At 34.8% G+C, this 21,306-nt stretch overlaps 1 protein-coding gene across 10 annotated transcripts in view; it reads left to right on the top strand.

Moving 5' to 3' along the window:
- The window catches only part of TENM3 (teneurin transmembrane protein 3), a 1,346,134-nt gene that overhangs the window by 1,013,850 nt on the left and 310,978 nt on the right, over positions 1-21,306 (top strand). Inside the window, exon 1 of one of the 10 annotated variants that reach the window (XM_009207916.4) lies at positions 16,922-17,302. The exons of the other annotated variants lie outside the window; for them this stretch is intronic. Within the exon in view, the coding sequence (XP_009206180.2) occupies positions 17,278-17,302 (25 nt within the window). The 5' untranslated portion in view covers positions 16,922-17,277. Of the gene's footprint in view, positions 1-16,921; positions 17,303-21,306 lie in introns of those variants that run through there. 10 annotated transcript variants of the gene reach the window in all.

Raw genomic sequence — 21,306 nt, 5'->3', positions numbered from 1 at the left:
AACAGATATCTAGGCCAGGAATTTCAGGAGGTTTGTCATCATCTTTCAAGACAATAAATGATATACTGGGGTCTAAAGTGTTATGTTCCCAAGGAGTGATGCATGAGATCCTTTTCTGAGAGCAGCTGTTGATTAATTAGATATAGGAAAGTCCTTTCAGAGAAGTGGACTAAGAAGGCCGCAGAGAAGAGGAGAGCCTCAGGCACACACTGTGTCTGGCCTAGAATTCCGCCTTGGGTCACTCCTGCCAGTAGGAGAGTCTATATGTGAACTATAATGACATGTAATATAGTTTAAACCCATCTTTATGAACACGCACCCTGTAAAGATCCAATCTAGTAATTAGAGTGTTAGAGTGGTTTACGCCTTTTTAGGGGAGCAGGATAGAGGTGGAGAATGGGAAGTGGTTCTAAATCAGGGACTTCACCAATCAAATATTTTGTAATGTTTATAGATGGGTGTCATCTATGAGATTCCTCATTCAGGCATAAGAGAACATCCTCCTTTCCTCAGGTTGCACAGGAAGAGGAGAAAGAAGGGGTGATGATCTTACCTATGAACTTAAATTCATAGTAATATGAATAGGCATTACATTTATGAAAACCTTTTGCCAGTTTAAAAATGTTTTAAGCCGAGCATGGTGGCTCATGCCTATAATCCCAGCACTTAGGGAGTCTGAGGCGGGAGGATCGCTTGAGCCCAGGAGTTTGAGACCAATCTGGGTAATGTAGGGAGACTCTGTCTCTACAAAAAAATACAAACTATTAACAAGGCATTACATACTTAGTTTCTCACACTTCTTTCAAAAACAGAAGTTACTTTGTTAACTTGTTTTCATACAAAATTAGGATGCTCCCTATATTTGACAGTGGTCAGATTTCTGCTGTGGGTGGGGCTGTGTGGTTTAAGCACAAGGTAAGGTATATATGCTGTGCTGGATGCCAGCAGACATGAGTCCTGATCTGTGCTCAGCTGCCAACTACATGACTTGGCTGGATAACAAAACTCGCACAGATACCTCAAAGACCTTCAAAAGCAATGGTCTGGGTTTTTTTTAGTTCTGAAATTCTTCCATTATTCTTTTATTTAAACTGACACATAGCATCTGTATTTCAGGTGTCTGTTAGTATTGACCAGAATTGTATTCTTTGTCAACTACTACATGGAAATTTTCCTGATGATGAAAATAAAACATTCCTTTGTTATGATGTGCTTTTTTAGTTTTGTTGATTTGTTTAGCAGAATAGCAGCTTGGCATCATACTACTTTTAGGACATTTTCCTTCAATGCCATGTTAGGCTCTGTACCCGTAAGTTCTTTCATTATTTTTCAGGAGTCTTTAAGTAAATTGAAAATAAAAAAATCCTGTGTGCTCGTGTGTGTGTCTGTGTGTGTGTGTGTGTGTGTCTGTGTGTGTGTGTGTGTGTATGTGCTTGTTGATTAGGCTATTGATATCGTATCTTCTTTGTTTCCTGTTTTTAATGTAAAACAGAAATGATATAAGTGAACTAATTTATATTTTGAACTATTGGCCAGTTACTCTGAGTTACAGAAAAAACTAATCTCAATGTGGATGTCTAAAATAAGTGATTTAAAACAAAGATCAGTAAATCAATGATGATGAGATGATTTTAGGATCTTTTTTACTTAGCCAGAAAGGTCATCAACTGATTTTTTAAAGTTATGTTTGTTTGTGCATCTCCAGTGGAAACATTTGTGATTAGTTTATTTTTATTCTTAAGTATTCTTGATAAACATCTGAATGTCTGCCTGAATGAATTTGAATAACTAAAGGAAACAAGCTGAGATTTCATGTCTGTTTTTAGTGTTAACCTCTGTTATCATATGCCCCAATTTCATAATTTTATTGTAATAAAATTAACGCATTAATTGCTACATTTTTAGTTCACCTAATTCGTATTTCATATGTTAAAGTTCAAAAGAGTTATCTATAACTCTAGATAGGGAAGGACTTAACCAAGATATGAGGAAATAAAGACCCAAAGAAGTGAAGAGATTTAGGCCAAGCGCGGTGGTTCGCGCTTGCAATCCCAACACTTAGGGAGGCTGAGGTAGGCGGATCACCTGAGGCCAGGAGTTCAAGACCAGCCTGGCCAACATGGCGAAACCCTGTCTCAACTAAAAATGCAAAAAACTAGTTGGGCATGGTGGTGTTCGCCTGTAGTCCCAGCTACTCAGGAGGCTGAGGCAGGAGAATTGCTTGAACCTGGGAAGTGGAGGTTGCAGTAAACGGAGATTGTGCCACTGTACTCCAGCCTGGGCAACAGAGCAAGATTCGGTCTCAAAAAAAAAAAAAAAGTCAAGAAATTTGACTCTGGGTATAGGTTGATATTGGTAGAAAGAGAACTAGACCAGCCTGCGCAATACGGTGAAACCTCATCTAAAATACAAAAACAACCAGGCATGGAGGTGTGCACCTGTAGTCCCAGCTACTCCGGAGGCTGAGGCAGGAGAATAGCTTGAACCAGGAGGCAGAGGTTGCAGTGAGCCGAGATCACGCCACTGCACTCCAGCCTGGGCAACAGAGCCAGACTCTGTCTCAAAAAAAAAAAAGAGAACTAGAAGCCAGCTTTCTGGATTCTTACCCAGTATTCTCTCCATTATACCAATAGTTTGTTAAAATAATGGCATCTGCTTTAGAGAAATTCAAGTAGCTTTCTAGTCTGTGTGATATCTATGTGAAATCCTGTTTTATAACATAAATGTAAAGAATGATTTTAATAATATTTTTTGTTCTGTTGTCTCAGATATCCCAGGACATCTGGAAGAGTTCCTATAAATTTTAATTTTTTAATTACAAAATATCCAGCGGGGACAGGCCTGTTTTAGAAATGAGTAATAGAATCATAGAGTTAGAAAGAATCCCAAGTGACTGTGTGTGCTAACTTGTCCCTTGGGTAAGGTCATCATTAAAAAAGTATGAAACCATTTTATATGCTGTAGGAACTGGCTTCATGCTGGGCCCCTAAAGTCGTTTATCGGATTGTACTGTCCTAAGCAAGTCATTTATAACTAGTGAAAATAATATGTAAGTGTTCTATTGTAAATTTGATGATCAAAAACTACTATCGTAAACAGAGAAAGGCAACCCCTAATTTATGTAAATCAGTATTTTAAAAGTTTGTTTATAATTCAGAAAGTATTTTCTCACAATACCTTAGTTTCCCAGGGTAATCCATACGTTCTTTTTAACCCACAGTTTCATGTATGAATGATAAGAAGGACCGTCCCAAAATTCTTGTTCTCAATTCTAGTTCTGAATGCCGAGAACACAGCTCCTCTGGTTAAACATCTGGACTTCAACCTGACCACTTTCACTAGACCATAGAATAGGTTGTATGTAGATAATAATTTCAAAATGAGGAAAGGAAAGGGAAAAACATACATTAATAGCTGCTAAGAGGAGAGAAAAGGGTCAGATCCTTGGTTACTCTTTGCCAAAAATAAAAATAAAACACATTGTAAGGACCACCATGCCTTTGAGCCCCTGTAGACACCGGGCTAGGATTTGCCATAGGAGATTTGTGTCAGTTAGGGCGCATCCGTTATGTAGAAAGCTCCATAACTTCACCATGGGAAGGTGGGAATGGATCTGTTCTGAGGCCTTCTCAATGGTGTAAGTCATTAGAGAACTAGCCTCAAACCAAAACTCTGCATGGTTCCCGGGGAAACTGCAACACGTTTAGTTGCATAGCTCCGAACCTTTTCCATTTGAATAAAACAATTCCTGGGTGTTCCAGAAATTAGATTTGGTGCAATGCTTTAAGTGATTTAAATGAAGATCAGTATTATTTGTTAGTATAGAAATCTTCTAGTAACAGAATTTACCACATCTGTCAATGTGAATACAATTATATTTGCCTCGAATTTTATTTGCATTTGTTTTTCTGCCTATTTTCTTGTGGAAATTTTAATGAGCAGTGAAATGACCAAAAGCTGGACAGCCATGGGGAGGAAAATAAAGATAATCTAAAACATGGTTAATTATCCTCAGCGTAATAAACACTTCACTGTAATGGGGATAATGCAAGAACTTTCAGATTATCTAAAAACATTTAAAAATGACCTTCCAGTGTTAGGAGTGTAAGTATGCCACTGTGAATTGTGTCTATATGATGAACTTTCTTACACAGTCATGTTTTGCCTAAAGACATGGATACAGTCTAAGAAAATCTCATTGTTAGGTGATGTCATCGTAGCGCTACGATCACTGAGTGTACTTACACAAACCAAGATGGTATAGCCTACTACATACTTAGGCTGTATGGTATAACCTATTGCTTCTAGGCTGCAAACCTGTACAGCAGATTACTGAATACCGTAGGCAGTTGTAGCACAATGGTATGTATTGGTGTATCTAAGCAGAAAAGATACAGTAAAAATATAGTACTATAATCTTATGAAACCATCATCATCATATATGTGGTTCATCATTGAAATGTTATGTGGCACATGCCTGTGTGTGTGCGCGTAAGTATATGTTTGTAAGTATAACATGTGTGTTATTACTTATAATTATGTTATTATAAAATAAATATACCATGAAATAGTGTACTTAAAGAAATAATCCTAGGTGAATAGATTATTTAAGCACTATTCCTTAGGATATCACAGTACATCATATGTCTTATTCACCTGTTTTCCTAAAAATTGTATTCAGAAGTCAACTTTTATTTTAAAAACTCATTAAATCATTCTTATAAGCAAAGATAATTAAGATGATGTCATTTTATTTTAGTGAGTTATGTTTCTCTGGACTCTCCCTCTGTCACTATTTCCAGTTAGAATTTCTCTAAAAGTTGCAAGAGTAGTTCATTTTGATTACTAAAGATACCCAGGGGGAAATTTATTGAGTGGACTCTTGAATTTCAAGGGATTTTTGTCTTGTGAGTAAATTATAGATCAGAGGCTATAAATTAGTTCTCCATTCTTTTTAGACCTTGAACTTTTTATTATTCTGCCTAAATGTAACTGTAACTTCTATTTTCTCATCTTAAAGTTTGCAAATTTATGTTCTTTATATTTCTTTCTTTATTAGCAAGAGGTCTCTGTCTTACGTATTTTTCAAACCTTACCTTCTCAATTTACTAATTTGTAATTTCTACTCTAATCTTTATTAATCCCCTTTGCTTCTTTTTCTTAGACATAATTATGGCTATTAATATGCTGCTAAATGCAACTTTGTCCCCATTCCATGTGTAGGTGTTCTTTTTAAAATTATTCTGTGTACATTTTGTGACCTAATATTTTATTTTCTAGGCATTCTGATTTTTACTATTTAAAACTTTCTCGGTTTAATTCATTGATAAAAGAAAACGTGGCTTGGATATGTAAGCTTTTTAAAGATTTATTGGGGTTTTCTTTGCCTCTTACATAGCGATCTTCAAACTTTTTGCTTACATACTCACTAAAATAATTTGATAAACTTAATACCCTCCCACACATTTTAAAGTTGAAGTCAAATACTCTTCATCACAAGTAAAAATAATTGCAAAAGATTAATTTCCAGTGTATGACAGATATTGGTATTTTAAATAAATTGTTATATCACAATTTTTTTTTTAAAGAGAAAGAGTCTTGTTCTGTTGCTAGGCTGGAGTGCAGTGGCATGATCATAGCTCATTACAGCTTTGACCTCCTGGGATCAAACTGTGCTCTCACCTCAGCCTCCCAAGTAGCTAGGAATAAAGGTGCATGCCATCATGCCCAGTTAATTGTATCATTTTGTTGTTGTTGTGGAGACAGAGTCTTGCTATGTTGTTCAGGCTGGTCTGGAACTGCTGGCCTCTAGTATATCATGATTATTCAGTGTCCATTAATAATTTAAGTAAATACTATATGCTCTGCCCATCGGATGCTCACCATCAGGTATTTATTAATAATTTACAAAACTCCTCAACACTAGCATATTTTACATTATTTCTTCTCTTTGAAATTTGTATTTTCATTCCATATTTCGTGGAATATTTTATTTTAATATAATATACCTTTATTCTTGAAATTCCTTTATTGTTCAACTTACTGTACTCTCCTGCAACAAACACAGCCATATATATATTTGAAAAGTGTCTGTGGCTACAAGGTCCTAAGAGAGAAACAAATGATCTTCTTTGAATTTCAGAAACAAATGATCTTCTTTGAGTTTCAAATACTGTTGTAATCTGTACGCACTTGATCCAAAACCAAACATGTACACTCTAGTAAAAAATTATCGTCTGTAAAAATTGGTTGGGTATGGTGGCTCACGCCTATAATCCCAGCACTTTGGGAGGCCAAGGCAGGTGTATCACAAGGTCAGGAGATCGAGACCATCGTGGCTACCACAGTGAAACCCCGTCTCTACTACAAATACAAAAAATTAGCTGGGTGTGGTGGCGGGCGCCTGTAGTCCCAGCTACTTGGGAGGCTGAGGCAGGAGAATGGCGTGAACCCGGGAGGTGAAGCTTTCAGTGAGCTGAGATCACGCCACTGCACTCCAGCCTGGGCGACAGAGCAAAACTCCCTCTCAAAAAAAAAAAAAAAAAAAAAAATCACATTTGTGGCCAGGCACTGTGGCTCAGCAATTTTGGAGGCCGAGGTGGGAGGACTGCTTAAGGCCAGGGGTTTGGGCAACATATGAGACCCTGTCTCTACAAAAAATAAGAATATTAGCCAGGCGTGTTCGCACTGCCTGTAGTCCCAGCTGCTCTGGAGGCTGAGGCTGGAGGATAGCTTGAACTCAGGAGTTCAAGGTTGCAGTGAGCTATGATTGTGCCACTGCACTCCAGCCTGGGCCACAAAGTGAGACCCTGTCTCCAAAAATAATTTTAAATATAAATAAATAAAATTGTATTGGAAATGTATCTCATAATGAAATGAGGTGGTAATTGTAATGGTTCATGGCTCTTTAATTTGCTGCTCTAGAATGGGCATTGCCTCATGGTAAGTTTCTAGATAGTTGTCTTTTTTTAAAGAGTGAAGATGAGAAAAGAAGCTCTTCTGTAGGTACCAGATCAGCCAAATCAACATCAGGGCCTGAAATGAATTCCTTTGCAACTCTTCAGGCTTACATACCCCTTAGAAAGTTTTTACTCACAGGATTAAAGATACCATGGCTTGAAGACCACTTGTCTAATAGATGGTACATTTTTATGAATGATCATATTATGATTATTAATACATTTTAAAATATTCTTATTTGTAGGCATCAGCATTTGCTCTATATACATTAAACCATATTTAAATTTATGATTTAGATGAGTGAGTATAGTTCAGCTGGGACACTATTTAGCATTGTGGATGGGATAATTCCTTTTTCTGAGAAACTGTCTCTTACATTTTAGGGACATCACTTAGTGTAAGTATCCTTAGAGGCTAACAGACATTGTGGCAACTCAAAAACTTCACACCCCATTTCCAGACATTCTCAGGCAATGAGAACTGTCCCAGATTGAAAATTACCGTTATAAATCCCAAACATCCTTTTCAAGCCTGTTTGCTTCTTTAGAGGTTTAAAAAACCTGTTAAACTGTTAAAGTTTTCCACTATTGTTTTGTTTCTATTCTTTGTGTATGTATTTCTTACTGTTTTGCTTTATTGATACATAGAGTTCATGCCTATTATATTTTCATTGTAGGCTGTAACCTTAATATATATTCTTTTTTATCTAAGTGAATGCTTTTTTCTATCATAATTCTATTTTATTTGATATTAATATTATATCCCCTGCTTGCTTTTTAATGGAACTTACCTGGTTTATGTGTGCCTCTAGCTTTACATTTAACCTTCCCATTATCGCTGCTTCCTAATGCTGTTGTCCTGTTGTGCATAATGGTTGCAAGTCACATTGTCCCATCTCCCTGAGACCTACTCCCATCTATACACTTCAGCTCTTGAAAAGAATTGATGTTAATCATGCTTCATTAAAATTTCTCCCATGTAAGTCCTCTCTGAACTGCAAGGGCTTCTAAAGATGGGCAGTGTGCATTTATTGGAGGTACCTTCCTTCCGCTAATCACAACTACAGTGGATCTAGCAGACATTCCTCACTATTTCTGGAATAGGAGGGCTCCTTTAGTGGTAGGTTATCCCCTGGTTTGACGTCTTTAAGTCGTTTCATTTCATATTAGAAGGTAAGACTGTTAGACGCCTATCCCTAAGTTGCCATCTGATTTTAAAGTTGGTTATTTTTTTTTAGTTATTCTTTTTAAAATATATCAGTGATTATCAAATTATGTAAACACAAAACTCTGGTCATGGAATGGAGAATGGGTGTGTCTACTATTGGTGTATATTCCTTATTTAAAACTGATCAATATGTTTTTTCTGGGTCAGTTTCGTGGAAGTGTAAATATTCAGCAGAATGACTTGATGGAAGTTGTAGTGAACAAATCATATCATTGATGATAGCAGATGTGTTTTTATATGCCTAATGTCAGACTGAAATGCCATCACACTAGAGGACATTCAGAAAGCATTCTGTAGCTCTTAAAAGATTGATACTTTGGTAGCTCGCGTTATTAGAGACCGAAACATCTATCTACATACATATACATACTTCTTTATTCAGTTCATAAATTTAACTTGTGAAAATGACAAGTAGTAGCAAGCTCACACTCGGGGTTTAATCTTCACTGACTAATTCACCAGACATTTTACCTTTCTGTAGTCACAGATGGTTTTAATGTCTGTCTCTATTGAACAGTCACTCAGATGTGTCCATCTTCGTCTTTATTGGATAAATAATAATTCAGTATCCCTCAAGTGACTACGATAATTGGATTCCAGAAGAGGATTCAAGCCTTGTAGGTACTATCGTATTCAAAATTTGATCTCTGTGTTCCAGACTCTCTCGTACATTTGAATATTTTCCAGCTTAAGTGGAATATATGGGATGGTAGTATTTTGTGTAAATTACTCAGAATAGATTTTGTAGAGAAGCCCTAAGTGTAACCTCTTTGCTTTTTAAAAATGGCATTTGCCATTCCAAAGTAAGTCCCTGGTGGTATTACTTGACTCATTCCAAAATGACCTACACTTGATTAAGTGAAGTCTCATCTAATAGCTGAAACTCCCCAGAGATTTTTAGTGGGTGTTTAAAATGGATGTCTATATTTAAACCCATTTTAGTCTGTAGCCAACCTTTATTTCCTCTATATCCAGAAGTAGAAAACAGATGTATTTCTTTTTTCATCTCTTGTCAGTAAAAACAGATAGATGTTGTGGCAGTGGTTATGTGTATGACTTTAACTGTTTGGGGTTGGAGAGAAGAAAAACCTGATAGCATATGAAAGTAAAGTATTTAAGACGGGCTTGGTGATTTCTTTGATGCTGAAGGAATGTATATTTTTATTGTCGATTTTTTGAAGAGTTAGAAAATGTTTATTTTTAAAGAGTGGTATTAAGAGCATAAAATTTCAGCAGCCCATTCTATTTTTCATGATTTATGTAAATTATATACAGAAACATACGTGTGTGTATGTATCTATATGTTATATTTGGACACACATACATTTCATTTCTCAAGTTTTTATTGCTCTAATACTCCGAATTTACTCATGCTTTCCTTAAGAGCTTCTATATCAACTGCAGAAGTGAACTTTTAGGTCTGACAGTGAGCTTCCACGGATGAAGTACATGGTCTTGAAGATCAGCTACTGTAAATGTTATAAGAACTTATTATCGATGGGAGAAGCTGAACAATACCAGCTCTCCTGTTGTCTCACAGGAGGTCATTGCTGACATTGGTTTTGACACATACTTGAATCTTCAAAAAGGTTATTAATGTCCACTTCTTAAAGTTTAATCTGAACAGGCTTGCTCTACTTCTAAACCCAATTGGAATGAGTCTATGTTCAACACTGTTCATAAGGTTCTCCATGCCAGAGGACAGCCGCTGTCTATAGCAATATGTGAAGATGAGGCACAACTATCTCCGTGAGATATTTTTACTTCAAATATTTATTTCAAGGATTGCGCCACGGTTAGTATTTGAATTTGTTTTTAGTAGTGACCTTGGCTGCTGTGTGTATTGGCACAGTTGCTAGAGCCGGCACTTTTCACTGTCCATTTTCTTCAAAATCTTTGATTTGATCAAAACCTTTAAGCACTTTACAGTTTAGAACCTTTGAAATGACTAGATAGTTGTATAGGGATTGTTACCTTGAGTAGAAAGAACCTTATATAAACATCCTAGCTATTTTCTGAGTTTCTACCCAGAAGGAAGTGTGAACACACTGTTTTCCACCTTTAGCCATAATCAGCGTTCAACCTTTACTGAGATCCTGCAAGACCCTGGTAGCCTTGGTTTGCAGGCATAGTTTATATCATGTAAAAGCAGACAAATAAACAAAAATAGCAAGCCTAAATTTATTTCGTATGGTCACAGAGTTCCTAAAGGTTAAAAACTTTCAGAATGGGTCTGCATAGGGCGCTTCCACCTGCCTCTTGAATCCCTCCTCCAGTGACTTTCCTGTCAGGTTTAAAATGTCTTTTCTTTCTTTATTTCTTGATTGCATTCTATGATTTTCCCCTGAGACAAGCTGTGTGATTAAATTACCCAAGTTTCCAGGATTATACTTTTCTTTATATAGCACAAGCTGTTTAATACATTTTGTATCTGAGATGCAACAAATCACATCTGAGATACACAGATATACAACAGTGTATCTACTTTATTTTTTAATACTTATTTTTAATAATCATAAAAAAATCATATTTTGTGTCTTTAAATCCTATTTCTAATTATAGAAAGTGAATATTGAAAAACAAAGCAAAAAAAAATGAATAAAATTATGCAGATGCTCTGGAAAATACCTGGAGGGAACCTATGACTAGTTTGGTACAAAGCAGAACAAACGTTAATTTAGTTATAGATTATATATACTTTTATATCATACCAATTGTCAATTTTATACATAGTGAGACCTGTTTCAAATGTAAAATGTCTTTCATGAACAAATCTGAATATTAATTTAGCTTACTTGTTTCTGTGGAACTTAAAGACTTTTACACTTTCCTTTAGAATTTTGAATTTTAAAAAATTAAGAATAACTCTTGTAATTGAGGTAATAATCCTCATTTGTAGTCTTGAAAATGTAATTTCATACTACTTTCATTCTTTAAAAATAAACACTAAAAATAACCAGTCCAGTAAAATTAAAGAATTAGTCAAATTTTTTCTAATGTCATGTGAAAATTTATTGAATATTTTATTTTTTGAAATTTAGTGCCATGGTAGTGCCACTTAACATATTTAATGGTTGATGGACAGTATTTTTCTAATATTCATTCTGCTTATGTCATTCTTATAATATTTTTAAGAAATAAAATCTGAGTTTCATATGTATGGGTTTTTTTAAAATAATTAATCTCCTGTAAAGAAGTATGACATATGGTGTAAAATTTTGCTGTTCTGTTTTTCAGGATTTTTTTATAGCCCTCACCATGAGTCTTCCCAATCACAGGCTTTCATCTTTATACAGTGACTTGACTCTTTGCCACTAGAGGGCAGTAAAAAAATTTATATGTTAATAAATATAACATTGTAACATTTTTTTAGGCTTTTGTACTATTGTTCTAGAATATCAACCCTGGAAAGTTTATCTAGATGTCTGCTCTTCAACCAGAAAGGAAATACACAAACCTGGGTAAATTTATCTTCAAATCTTTATGGATTATACTTAAATTTTGTGTTAGTTATATTAAAACTAGTTACAGATAAAACATTATTTAATCATGCAGAGTTTCTAGAAATGTATGGTTTTAAAGTACTTCTTTTGTTTTATTAGGGTGGGGATTATTTTAGGAATGGAAGACTTTTATGATTGATGGTTGTTGGCTGAATTTTATTGGATAGATTCTTTGGTACAGTTTATGTACTAGTATATTTTACTTGAAGGAATGTTTGTCTTTCAAAATGTTTTTCAATTTTGTTGAAAATTGTAGTTGGAAACTAAAAGATTCAGTACGTAAAATACTTTGGAACCCAATACTTGTCATAGTTTTCCTTAACAATATAGTAAGTATTCAGTTTAGTTTCCTGTTAGACACAAAATACACTCTTTTAACTTGGCAAGTTAAAAGTCTGTAATTTTCAGAAGTGGATAGAGTTACTGAGGGATAGAAATGTTAAAATTTTCTAATGATACTATACACATTTATAATTTATATAGTTCTGTGATGAAATGCCAAAGACCACTTTTATGGATTAGTCAGGCTATGTTTTTATATTATTTTAACTTACCTTTTTATTTTATTTTAATATAAATAAATTCATGAATTTTTGACGATTATAAATATATTTATTATACTCAGCCCATCATCCCCAGCACACTGCAGCCTAAACTCAGGCTTATGAATACTTAATTACCAAATTGGAAAGTGTAGTATCTTGTTAAAAAAGCAAGGCTTATGATATTGAATGTGCAATTTTGAAGAAATGAGGAATGCCATTTGTTTTTATTAAGCTGGGATTTGAGTGTTTGAAAAAAGCATTGAGGGAGGCATTTCTTTAGAAACTGAAGTAATAATCCTCATTTGTAGTGTTGAAAATATTATTTTTACAGTACTCTGATTCTTTATAAATAACCATAGTATCTACTGATATATTGTTTTTTGTGATTTTCCATTCTATGGAGAATTCTACATAACTTCAAAATTAGAAGTAAACATTTTTGATCTCTTAATGGGGTATCATTTTCTTGTGAGGGAAAACCCAATATATATTGGTTTAGGATTTCTGATATATAAGAACCTTTTTTATGATATTGATATTCTGTAAAAATAAGCAAATGGTTGGAATTATAAAGTCTTTTCCTCTGAAGTTTTGCCTGCACATTTAGAAAATAAATGTATTTAGAAAGACGAAAGTGAGGAATAGTGATATTTTTCATGTAATCTCAATATATTGTATTCTTTAGGTATGATTGATAGTAACAGGAAGTATTTGATTATATTTTCAAAAATTGTATCAGCAGTTACTCTTTTTTGAGAATTATGATCTATATTATTGTAGAATTTTAAAAGTGGTTTTCCAGACATTACATTTTTAATCTCTCTGAGCTGTATGGAAGATTCACTTATTTTGGTCATGCTAAGCTTTCTTAGTGTAATTGGCACTAAAAATAAAACCAATAATAATAATTTAACAAGTAAAATCTTGAGTGGAGTCCAGAATTTTACAGTAATTTAACAAAATATCTTAAGTTTCTCTCTCCCAGTCTTTCAAACTGAAGCTTTTTGCAAATGAAGCTGCTGGAGGCTCTTGGTATCGTTAATTGTTTGCTAAAATATCCTAGAAACACAGCAGGCCAGTTTTCTAATGATATTTTTCAAAATCACAATTTCCTTTTGCCAAAGTGTGAAAGAATTATTTTTTAAATTCAGTTTTTAAGTTTGCTTGTAGGCCTTAAGTAACTAATATATTAACACATTTGCTTTAAATTCATATATGTGCATATACATTTAATTTTTAAAAGTATCTTCGTAAAAATGAAAAATTAAAATTTGTTTCTAATTCTATTTGGAACTCTGTATCTTTGAAAACATCAGTACTATTTAATGAACAATTGGTTGTATCATTTTAATTTTTCTTTTTCATTTTTTAAAAATCAAAGCGCATAGATATTTCATGAAATTTTCTTAGACTTCTTGTATTTTAACTCTGAATTTATATTGTGGATTTCTAGACACAAAATGAATTTTCTATCAATGACTAAAATATGGTTTTATTATGTCAAACCTAAACTGACATATTTTTAGGCAATTGTTTCAGGGAACAGAGAATTGGGTATTTGATTTTGAAATATGCTGAGTCATTTTATTGATTTTGAAAGACACAAGTAGTTGAGAGAATTTCCTTTTTTTTCTGTTAAATACTAGTCTATTTGAAAAGTCGTTTTCTTTTCTTTCTTTCTTTTCTTCTCTTTCTCTTTCTTTCTTTCTTGTTTATTTTTTTTTTTTTTTACTATAATGCTCTTATCTATTGCTTGGGGTTCGAAGTTGAGAAATTTCATTCTGCCAAAGTGAATAATTGAGAATTTGTAGCACAGACTCTGAAAAATAATTCAGAGAGAGGCCAAGAGAGTTTCTATAACAAGTTGTAAATGTATTTTTTAAAGACACTGAAAAACTAATTTCTAAATCAAGCTTTAAATGTAACAATAAACAAGGAGTTAAAGAGAAGTCCAGATATAAACCTAAAAATTAAATAATTTTTCTTTATCTTGAACTTTGTAACAATAAAGAAGACACCTCATTTTCTCTTTTTCTTTACCTTGACTTTTCTGGAATTCTTACGAAGTAAGTGTAGCTCCTGTTATCTGTTTTAAACAGACTTTTACGCTTAAAGATTCATTATTCAGTAGGGTAAATCCTCAACTTTACACTTATGTTGATAGATATTTTTAAAATGATTTTTCTACTTTAAAATATAATTATAGACTGGGCACGGTGGCTCACGCCGGTAATCCCAGCACTTTGGGAGGCCGAAGCGGACGGATTGCCTGAGCTCAGGAGTTCGTGACCAGCCTGGGCAACACAGTGAAACGCTGTCTCTACTAAAATACACAAAATTAGCCAGGCATGGCTGTATGCGCCTGTAGTCCCAGCTACTGGGAAGGCTGAGGCAGGAGAATTGCTTGAGCCCAGGAGGCAAGGGTTTCAGTGAGCCGAGGTGGTGCCATTGCACTCCAGCCTGGGCAACAGAGTGAGACTCTTGTCTCAAAAATCAATCACTCACTCACTCAATACAATACAATACAATTATAATTTAATTCTAATAATAACTGATTTTTTGCTTTATTTCAAAATTTAAGAAGTGATATTTTCTTTGTTATTTTCTTTCATTTCTGGTTATTGTAATGGGAGGCAAAATATGACATACCAAAGAAGCAAATTTCTCTAGACAGTACACCACGCTGAAGTAAATACAGATACTGTTATCTTAATTGAGTATATTTAAATGCAATGTTAATTAAATTTATATTTCAGTTTTTACCTATGAACCTAAAGCAAAAGCCAGCAATTATACATTGGATTTTATTAAATATTATATCTATAACTTACAAAAATAATGTAAATTCAGTGATTTTCATTGAGACATATTGAACTAGAATCACTCATTGAAAAACAGATTTTGGAGGGTAACTCTTATTTTACTATAAATATATTTGGCTTAATTACAATAATGCTTTTCAATTTATGGTTCCTTTCCTTTCAAAATAAGGATAAAGTAAACCTAGTTATTAATATGCTTATATCTATATTGTAGTTTTTTTGTATGTTCCTATGAACATAATACATACATTGATTTTGCCTTTTAATAACATGGGCAGAATGTAATGTGGAAGTTACCACCACTAGTTGTGATTTTAAAAAATTACCCTTCAGTCTAATCCTGCAAATATTATTGTGGAATATATCGATATGATTAAACTTTGGCACTGCAGAACAGAATTGTTAGTGCACTGTAGGTCAGAATACAAGAAAAATTGAAAATAAAATGAGAAAGTTTCTTTCTCAACCTTTTGCAATTTTAGTATAATTTTCATTGCTAACCTGTGAAAATGTCTACACATAGGCATTGTCTTGTACATGGCAAGATAGCATTGTCTCTGATACCACCTGCATTATTTGAGATGTAGGCATTCATGTCAGTTCTTTTCAGAAACGACAAGTAGATATTACACACGAATATGGTCTATTTTTATGGCCTGCTCCCATAAGATGCCTTCTTTGTAACATATTACAGTGTACTTAAAAGAGGTCATTAAATTAAAATTAAAAAGATCCAAGGAAGCAGTTACGAGTATAGACCTTCAATATATGAATTAATTTTGAATTTCAGATTCCTTTTAGATTTGTTTTAGTTTTCTACATGTCATATACTTAAAGTTTTCATTGAAATTAAGAATGTTACCCAAATTTTCATATTGCTTTAGGAATACTTACAGGAAAAGAAAAAGAACGTGTTTGTTCTTCAGGTATTTTTTTCTTTACGGAGCATATCACTACAATTTCACATTCAAGCTTTAAAGCAGAACTCATTAATGCATGTTACATGTGTGTTGCCAAAAATACAAAATTGTTTCCTTGCTTTATCTAGTGATGGGATTTTTAGCTGGATTAATGACATTGTGTTTGTCTCTATGTCACATTGTCAACATGTGTCTGCAGCAGAAATAGTAGATGGTTGGAATAAATAGTGGACGTGCACTGGTGTGTGTTTATGTTTAGGTAACAGTACCATTTCCCAGAGCTATCATTTAATACCAGCACTTTATGCCACACTGAAGGACAGTTGCAAGCCAATGACTTGATGCTAGTTTGTAGTCACATAGATAATGAGCCTAAAGAATCGAGCAACTAAATTTCTCAAATATTAGGGTCATTTGATACCAGCTCTCCTAGATGGGATTTAACCATTGTTTCTAGAAATTAGAAATGGAACTACTATACTGGTAACAAAAGGAGCAATGTGTGATCCCATATACGTCAACAATGAGGTGTATCTAGAAAGGTATAGCAATGTAACAAGGCTGTCAGTGTATCCATTAGTATGTCTTTGTATTAGTCTGTTCTCACATTGCTATAAAGAACTACCTGAAGCACTTTGGGAGGCTGAGACGGGCGAATCATGAGTTCAGGAGATCGAGACCATCCTGGCTAACACAGTGAAACCCCGTCTCTACTAAAAAAAAATACAAAAAAAGTAGCCGGGCGTGGTGGCGGCGCCTGGAGTCCCAGCTACTCGGGAGGCTGAGGCAGGAGAATGGCGGGAACCCGGGAGGCGGAGCTTGCAGCGAGCCGAGATCCGGCCACTGCACTCCAGCCTGGGCGACAGAGCGAGACTCCGTCTCAAAAAAAAAAAACAAAAAACATGAGATTGGGTAATTTATAAAGAAAAGAGGTTTAATTGGCTCACAGTTTCACAGGCTGTACAGGAAGTATGGCTGGGGAGGCCTCAAGAGACAGTCATGGTGGGAGGCAAAGAGGAATGAGGCAATGTCTTACATAGCGGAGCAGGAGGAAGAGAGAGAGAGAAGTGCTACACGTTCTTAACCAGATCTCGCGAGATCTCACTATCACAAGAACGACAAGGAAGAAGCCCTCCCCCCATGAGCCAGTCACCTCCCACTAGGCCCCTCCAACGGTCGGGATTACAATGCTACATGAGATTTGTGTGGGGACACGAACCGGAACCACATCAGCCTGTTACTTTCTTGAGAGTGGGACTCATGCTTTCTTACTATCAGTTTATTTCTAGCATTTATCACAATGACTAACACACCCACAGTAGAAAGTAAGTGATGATAGCAGCAAACATCGAATGCCAGGTACTGTTCTAAGTACTCTGCATAGATTCGTGTATTTAATCCTTACACCAATCCTATAAAATAGGTACTATTTTTACCACCCATTTTACAAGAAACTGAGGTCAAAAAGAGATGAAGTAACTGGCCTGAGGTCATGCAGCTAGTCAGTTGTGGAGCTAGGATTTGAACCCAGGCAGTGTGGCTTTAACACTTAATGCTCCGAATCATTGCTGTACTTCTCATGTGTATAGAGTGCACGATTACCAATCAATTGTATAGGCTGTGTTTTCTTGTTTTCCCTTTCACAACTGATGAAACAGTGGTAATACTTTACCTTATTTTTTCCATGTGGTTATTTTTAATACATGGGGAAAACAAGAGAAAGTTTTAAAAGTTGGTTGATATGAATTGCCCTTTGATTAGGATTACATTTGAATGATTGTGTGCCCACCTATGCGAATTGTTTGTTAAATTTTGTATGTCAGGAAAGATTCAGGAATATTAATCTTAAAGAAATTAATGATAAAGAAAAGCTGTCGTGTTATTTCTGCACTGGAGTACCCATTTTTAAATGTATTAAAAGTTATGCAAATTGGTCCTTCTTAAAGTTACTGATAATTGTGTGATTTACTGTTAATGACCATGAAAGCTACTTGAGTTGGTACTGGTCTGAATTAATTTATTTATAGAATTACAAGACAAAATTAACTTTTTAAATTCAGTACAGTTGATAATGCAAATATTATCATTGAATATACATTAATAAATTAATAGTTCTCTAATGGCCATAGATACTCCATGTTTTAAGCCATGTTAGAAATTTTATAATGTTTCATTTTCACTTAGAAAGATACATTTATTATAAATCTGTTTTTCATAGTTTTCTCTGTTAATAATTCACAAACGTTCAGGAAGACATTTTATCTTATACTTCCTATAAATGAAGGTATACCATGTTCCTTTCAGGCACTGAAAAAATTGTGGTAGGGTATATAAATCAGTATTTTCTGGTAGTGGCTGTGCAAATGACTTTCACAGCCCTGTCCACATTTCTATTTTTAGGAGTGACATAAGTATATACATAACATTTTCCCCCTTCATTACAAACACATCCGCAAAACGGCTGATACTGGATTTGTAAGAGTATGAACTGGTTAATTTTAAAAGAGTGATACAGATCTCTTTGTCTAATGGCAACTTTATGGAAATGAACATTTCAGATGACTTCAGAAATAATTATTTTCAGACTCCAGAACAAAAGATATGATATATCAATTTATCATCCTCATCGAATAACATGGAGTTATATCCAATTTCAATCCTGAACAAGCAATCAATAAATTTAACCAAGTAACTATAAATACATTTGTCTCACATACTGTATGTGACACATATATACATACATACAGTGTATAAATACATACTGCAGTCTCACTAAATTGTTCAATATTTGATACTTTGCTTTAGAGGTAAATAGTGAACATAGAAGCAAAAAAGTGTGATGGAATTTGATATGACTTATCTTTATGGGTTTCTGGAATTTGGTATTTTAAACTGAAATCTGAAAAACCAATATTTTGGTAATTTTTTTACTGAGCAAATGCTGGTGTTAGGTGTACTGTGTGAGCCATTGAGATCCAATGCTGAGAAAGACAGCTGTTCTCAAGGTGTTTATAGTTGATTCATAAATGCAGTCAAGTAAACAGGAGATTGTGGAGTATGACACCAATTAAGACAGTGTTAAGTATAGGATTCAATGGTAGCACAGAAGATGGGCAGCTAACCTGCCTTAGGGGACTCTGTAGAGATTAACTGGAGGAAATCACATTTAAGCTGATACCTGAGCAATGAAGAGAAGTGAAGCAGGGCTAGGGACATGTGTGGTGTTTGTTTTGCAGAGTAGGTAGCATGTCCAAAGTTGGAGCCGGAAGCCAGTGTGGGGGAGCTGCACATAGATTAAAACCATCAGAGTGCAGGTGTGGAAGGACAACCATAAAGATGGAAACTAAACTGAGATGCTTGGACTTTATCTGGAAGTTGATGGAAAGCCACTGGAAGATTTTTAGGCATCCAGGCTTTTAAAAACCCTTTTAAATAAACTTTTTTTAAAAACTAAGAAAGAAAAAGGTTCTACTTTGTTACCTTTCATTCTTAAGAAGTATTTTAATTGTGTGTGTGTTGGGGGCGGATGGGTGGTCATCCCTATGGGAAATACTAGCTACTATAATAAATAAAATTTAAAAGGGGAACCAGGAGCTATATTAACTGTATGGGTGGCCACATCCCAGAGACCCCTCCATTGTAGGAGTGGGGAACATGATTTTGTTCATAGTTTATAGCTGCCAATCACTGATACAACTAGTTACCTAAAATAGTCAATGCTATTCTCATATAATGAACAGTTACTTGCAAAAAGAATTAAGCATCCCTGTTCTCAAGGTGTTTATAGTCGATTAATAAATGCAGTCAAGTAAACAGGAGATTGTAGAGTATGACACCGGTTAATACAGTGTTAAGTATAGGATTCAATGGTAGCACAGAAGATGGGCAGGGGACTCTATAGAGTAAATCGACAAAAATCTTGGTAACAGAAATTTTATGTAAGGTCCAGGATCACAAAAGCCACAGAAAAATGCAGAGTTAGAACCCCATATGCTGCACATTTATTGCAGGACAGCCCAAAGAGTTTCCACCGGATTGTGTCTTAACCTTCTCAGACAAGGGCATGAGGGTGATCCAGTTGTGTTCCAGACTTGTCTTATCGTAAAGGGCTAAACTTAATATAGATAACCCTCAATATACACTGCCTTGACCTTAAGGAAACTGAAATGTCTAAAGTGGTTTTATGATAAATCTAGTCTGTTGGGAATCTTCCAGATGATATTAGTTATTTAAGCCAGAAAGAGATCCAGTTCCTGGGAAAAGAAACAGAACGAAACATTGTATTGCATGACAAGACCCTCTGTTTTTTCTCTTCCTCTGTGTGAGTCATCTAGTACTATACCTCACTCGGTATCATAACTTTGTTCTGAATGTCAGCAGTATTAGAGGAGCTCCACAGTGGACATCTCCTTTAACTCCCTAATTCTTGCACCTGGTTTCTAGAATTTGGAGAGTCACTGGGGTGTGGGATATAATGTGGAAGAAAAACAGCCATAGCTAGCCCTTTTTATGACTGCTGCAAACTCGTGTTGTAATACAGTTTCATGTTCCTCTCATCAGATGCCAAAGTTACCTGTATGGAACTCGGACTGTATGAATCCCAGAATGAAATGTGAAGTGCCTTTTAATTGAAACTGGTGATTGTTATGGTTACTCTTATTTTGTGTACTTGTCTTTTTATCTTTGAATTACTGTAGATAATAGATTAACTGTATTTAACTATCATGTATCAAGGTTGTGTAGATTACAAATTAAAATTTTTGAAAAAGAATAATATAGAGAGTAATTTCATTTTCATAATGCAAAATAATGTACATTTGCTAAGGGCAGTAGAACTAATAAACCTGGTTCTGGTTTCGTTATTTGGAACCTTGGTATATTAAGTATACCACTGAAAATAATTTTGATGGGCCGGTGCGGTTTCAATCTTCAGTCTGACATTCTCCCAACTGAGCTATTTAGGCTACTCTGGCCAGTGCAGTTTAATAAGTGCCCTTCTAATGCTAAGCATGCTGGCTGGATGTTCATATTTTACAAAATGTAAAATATGACTTTTCTCTACCCTCAAGGAGTTGATGCAGGTAACATAATCACATGATAGATGCTTGCGATATCTTTAAAATGAAACCTAAATGAAATTTAAGGGATTCATTCAGACATTTATTCTCCGGTCCAGTGGGTGAACAGTACGTATCCCATAAATATTTATTAAATGCAGTGAAGCAGTTTTTGTAGTGCAAACACAGCCTTTAAATGGTTGGGCAAATTATAACAGGAGTTCTAGAATATGGTGGGTTAAAATAGGAAGTTATGTATGGCAATAGTGAGT

Source organism: Papio anubis, chromosome 3, assembly GCF_008728515.1.
Source record: "Papio anubis isolate 15944 chromosome 3, Panubis1.0, whole genome shotgun sequence".
Classification (NCBI taxonomy): Eukaryota; Metazoa; Chordata; class Mammalia; order Primates; family Cercopithecidae; genus Papio; species Papio anubis.
This window is presented reverse-complemented; position numbering and strand designations above follow the sequence as displayed.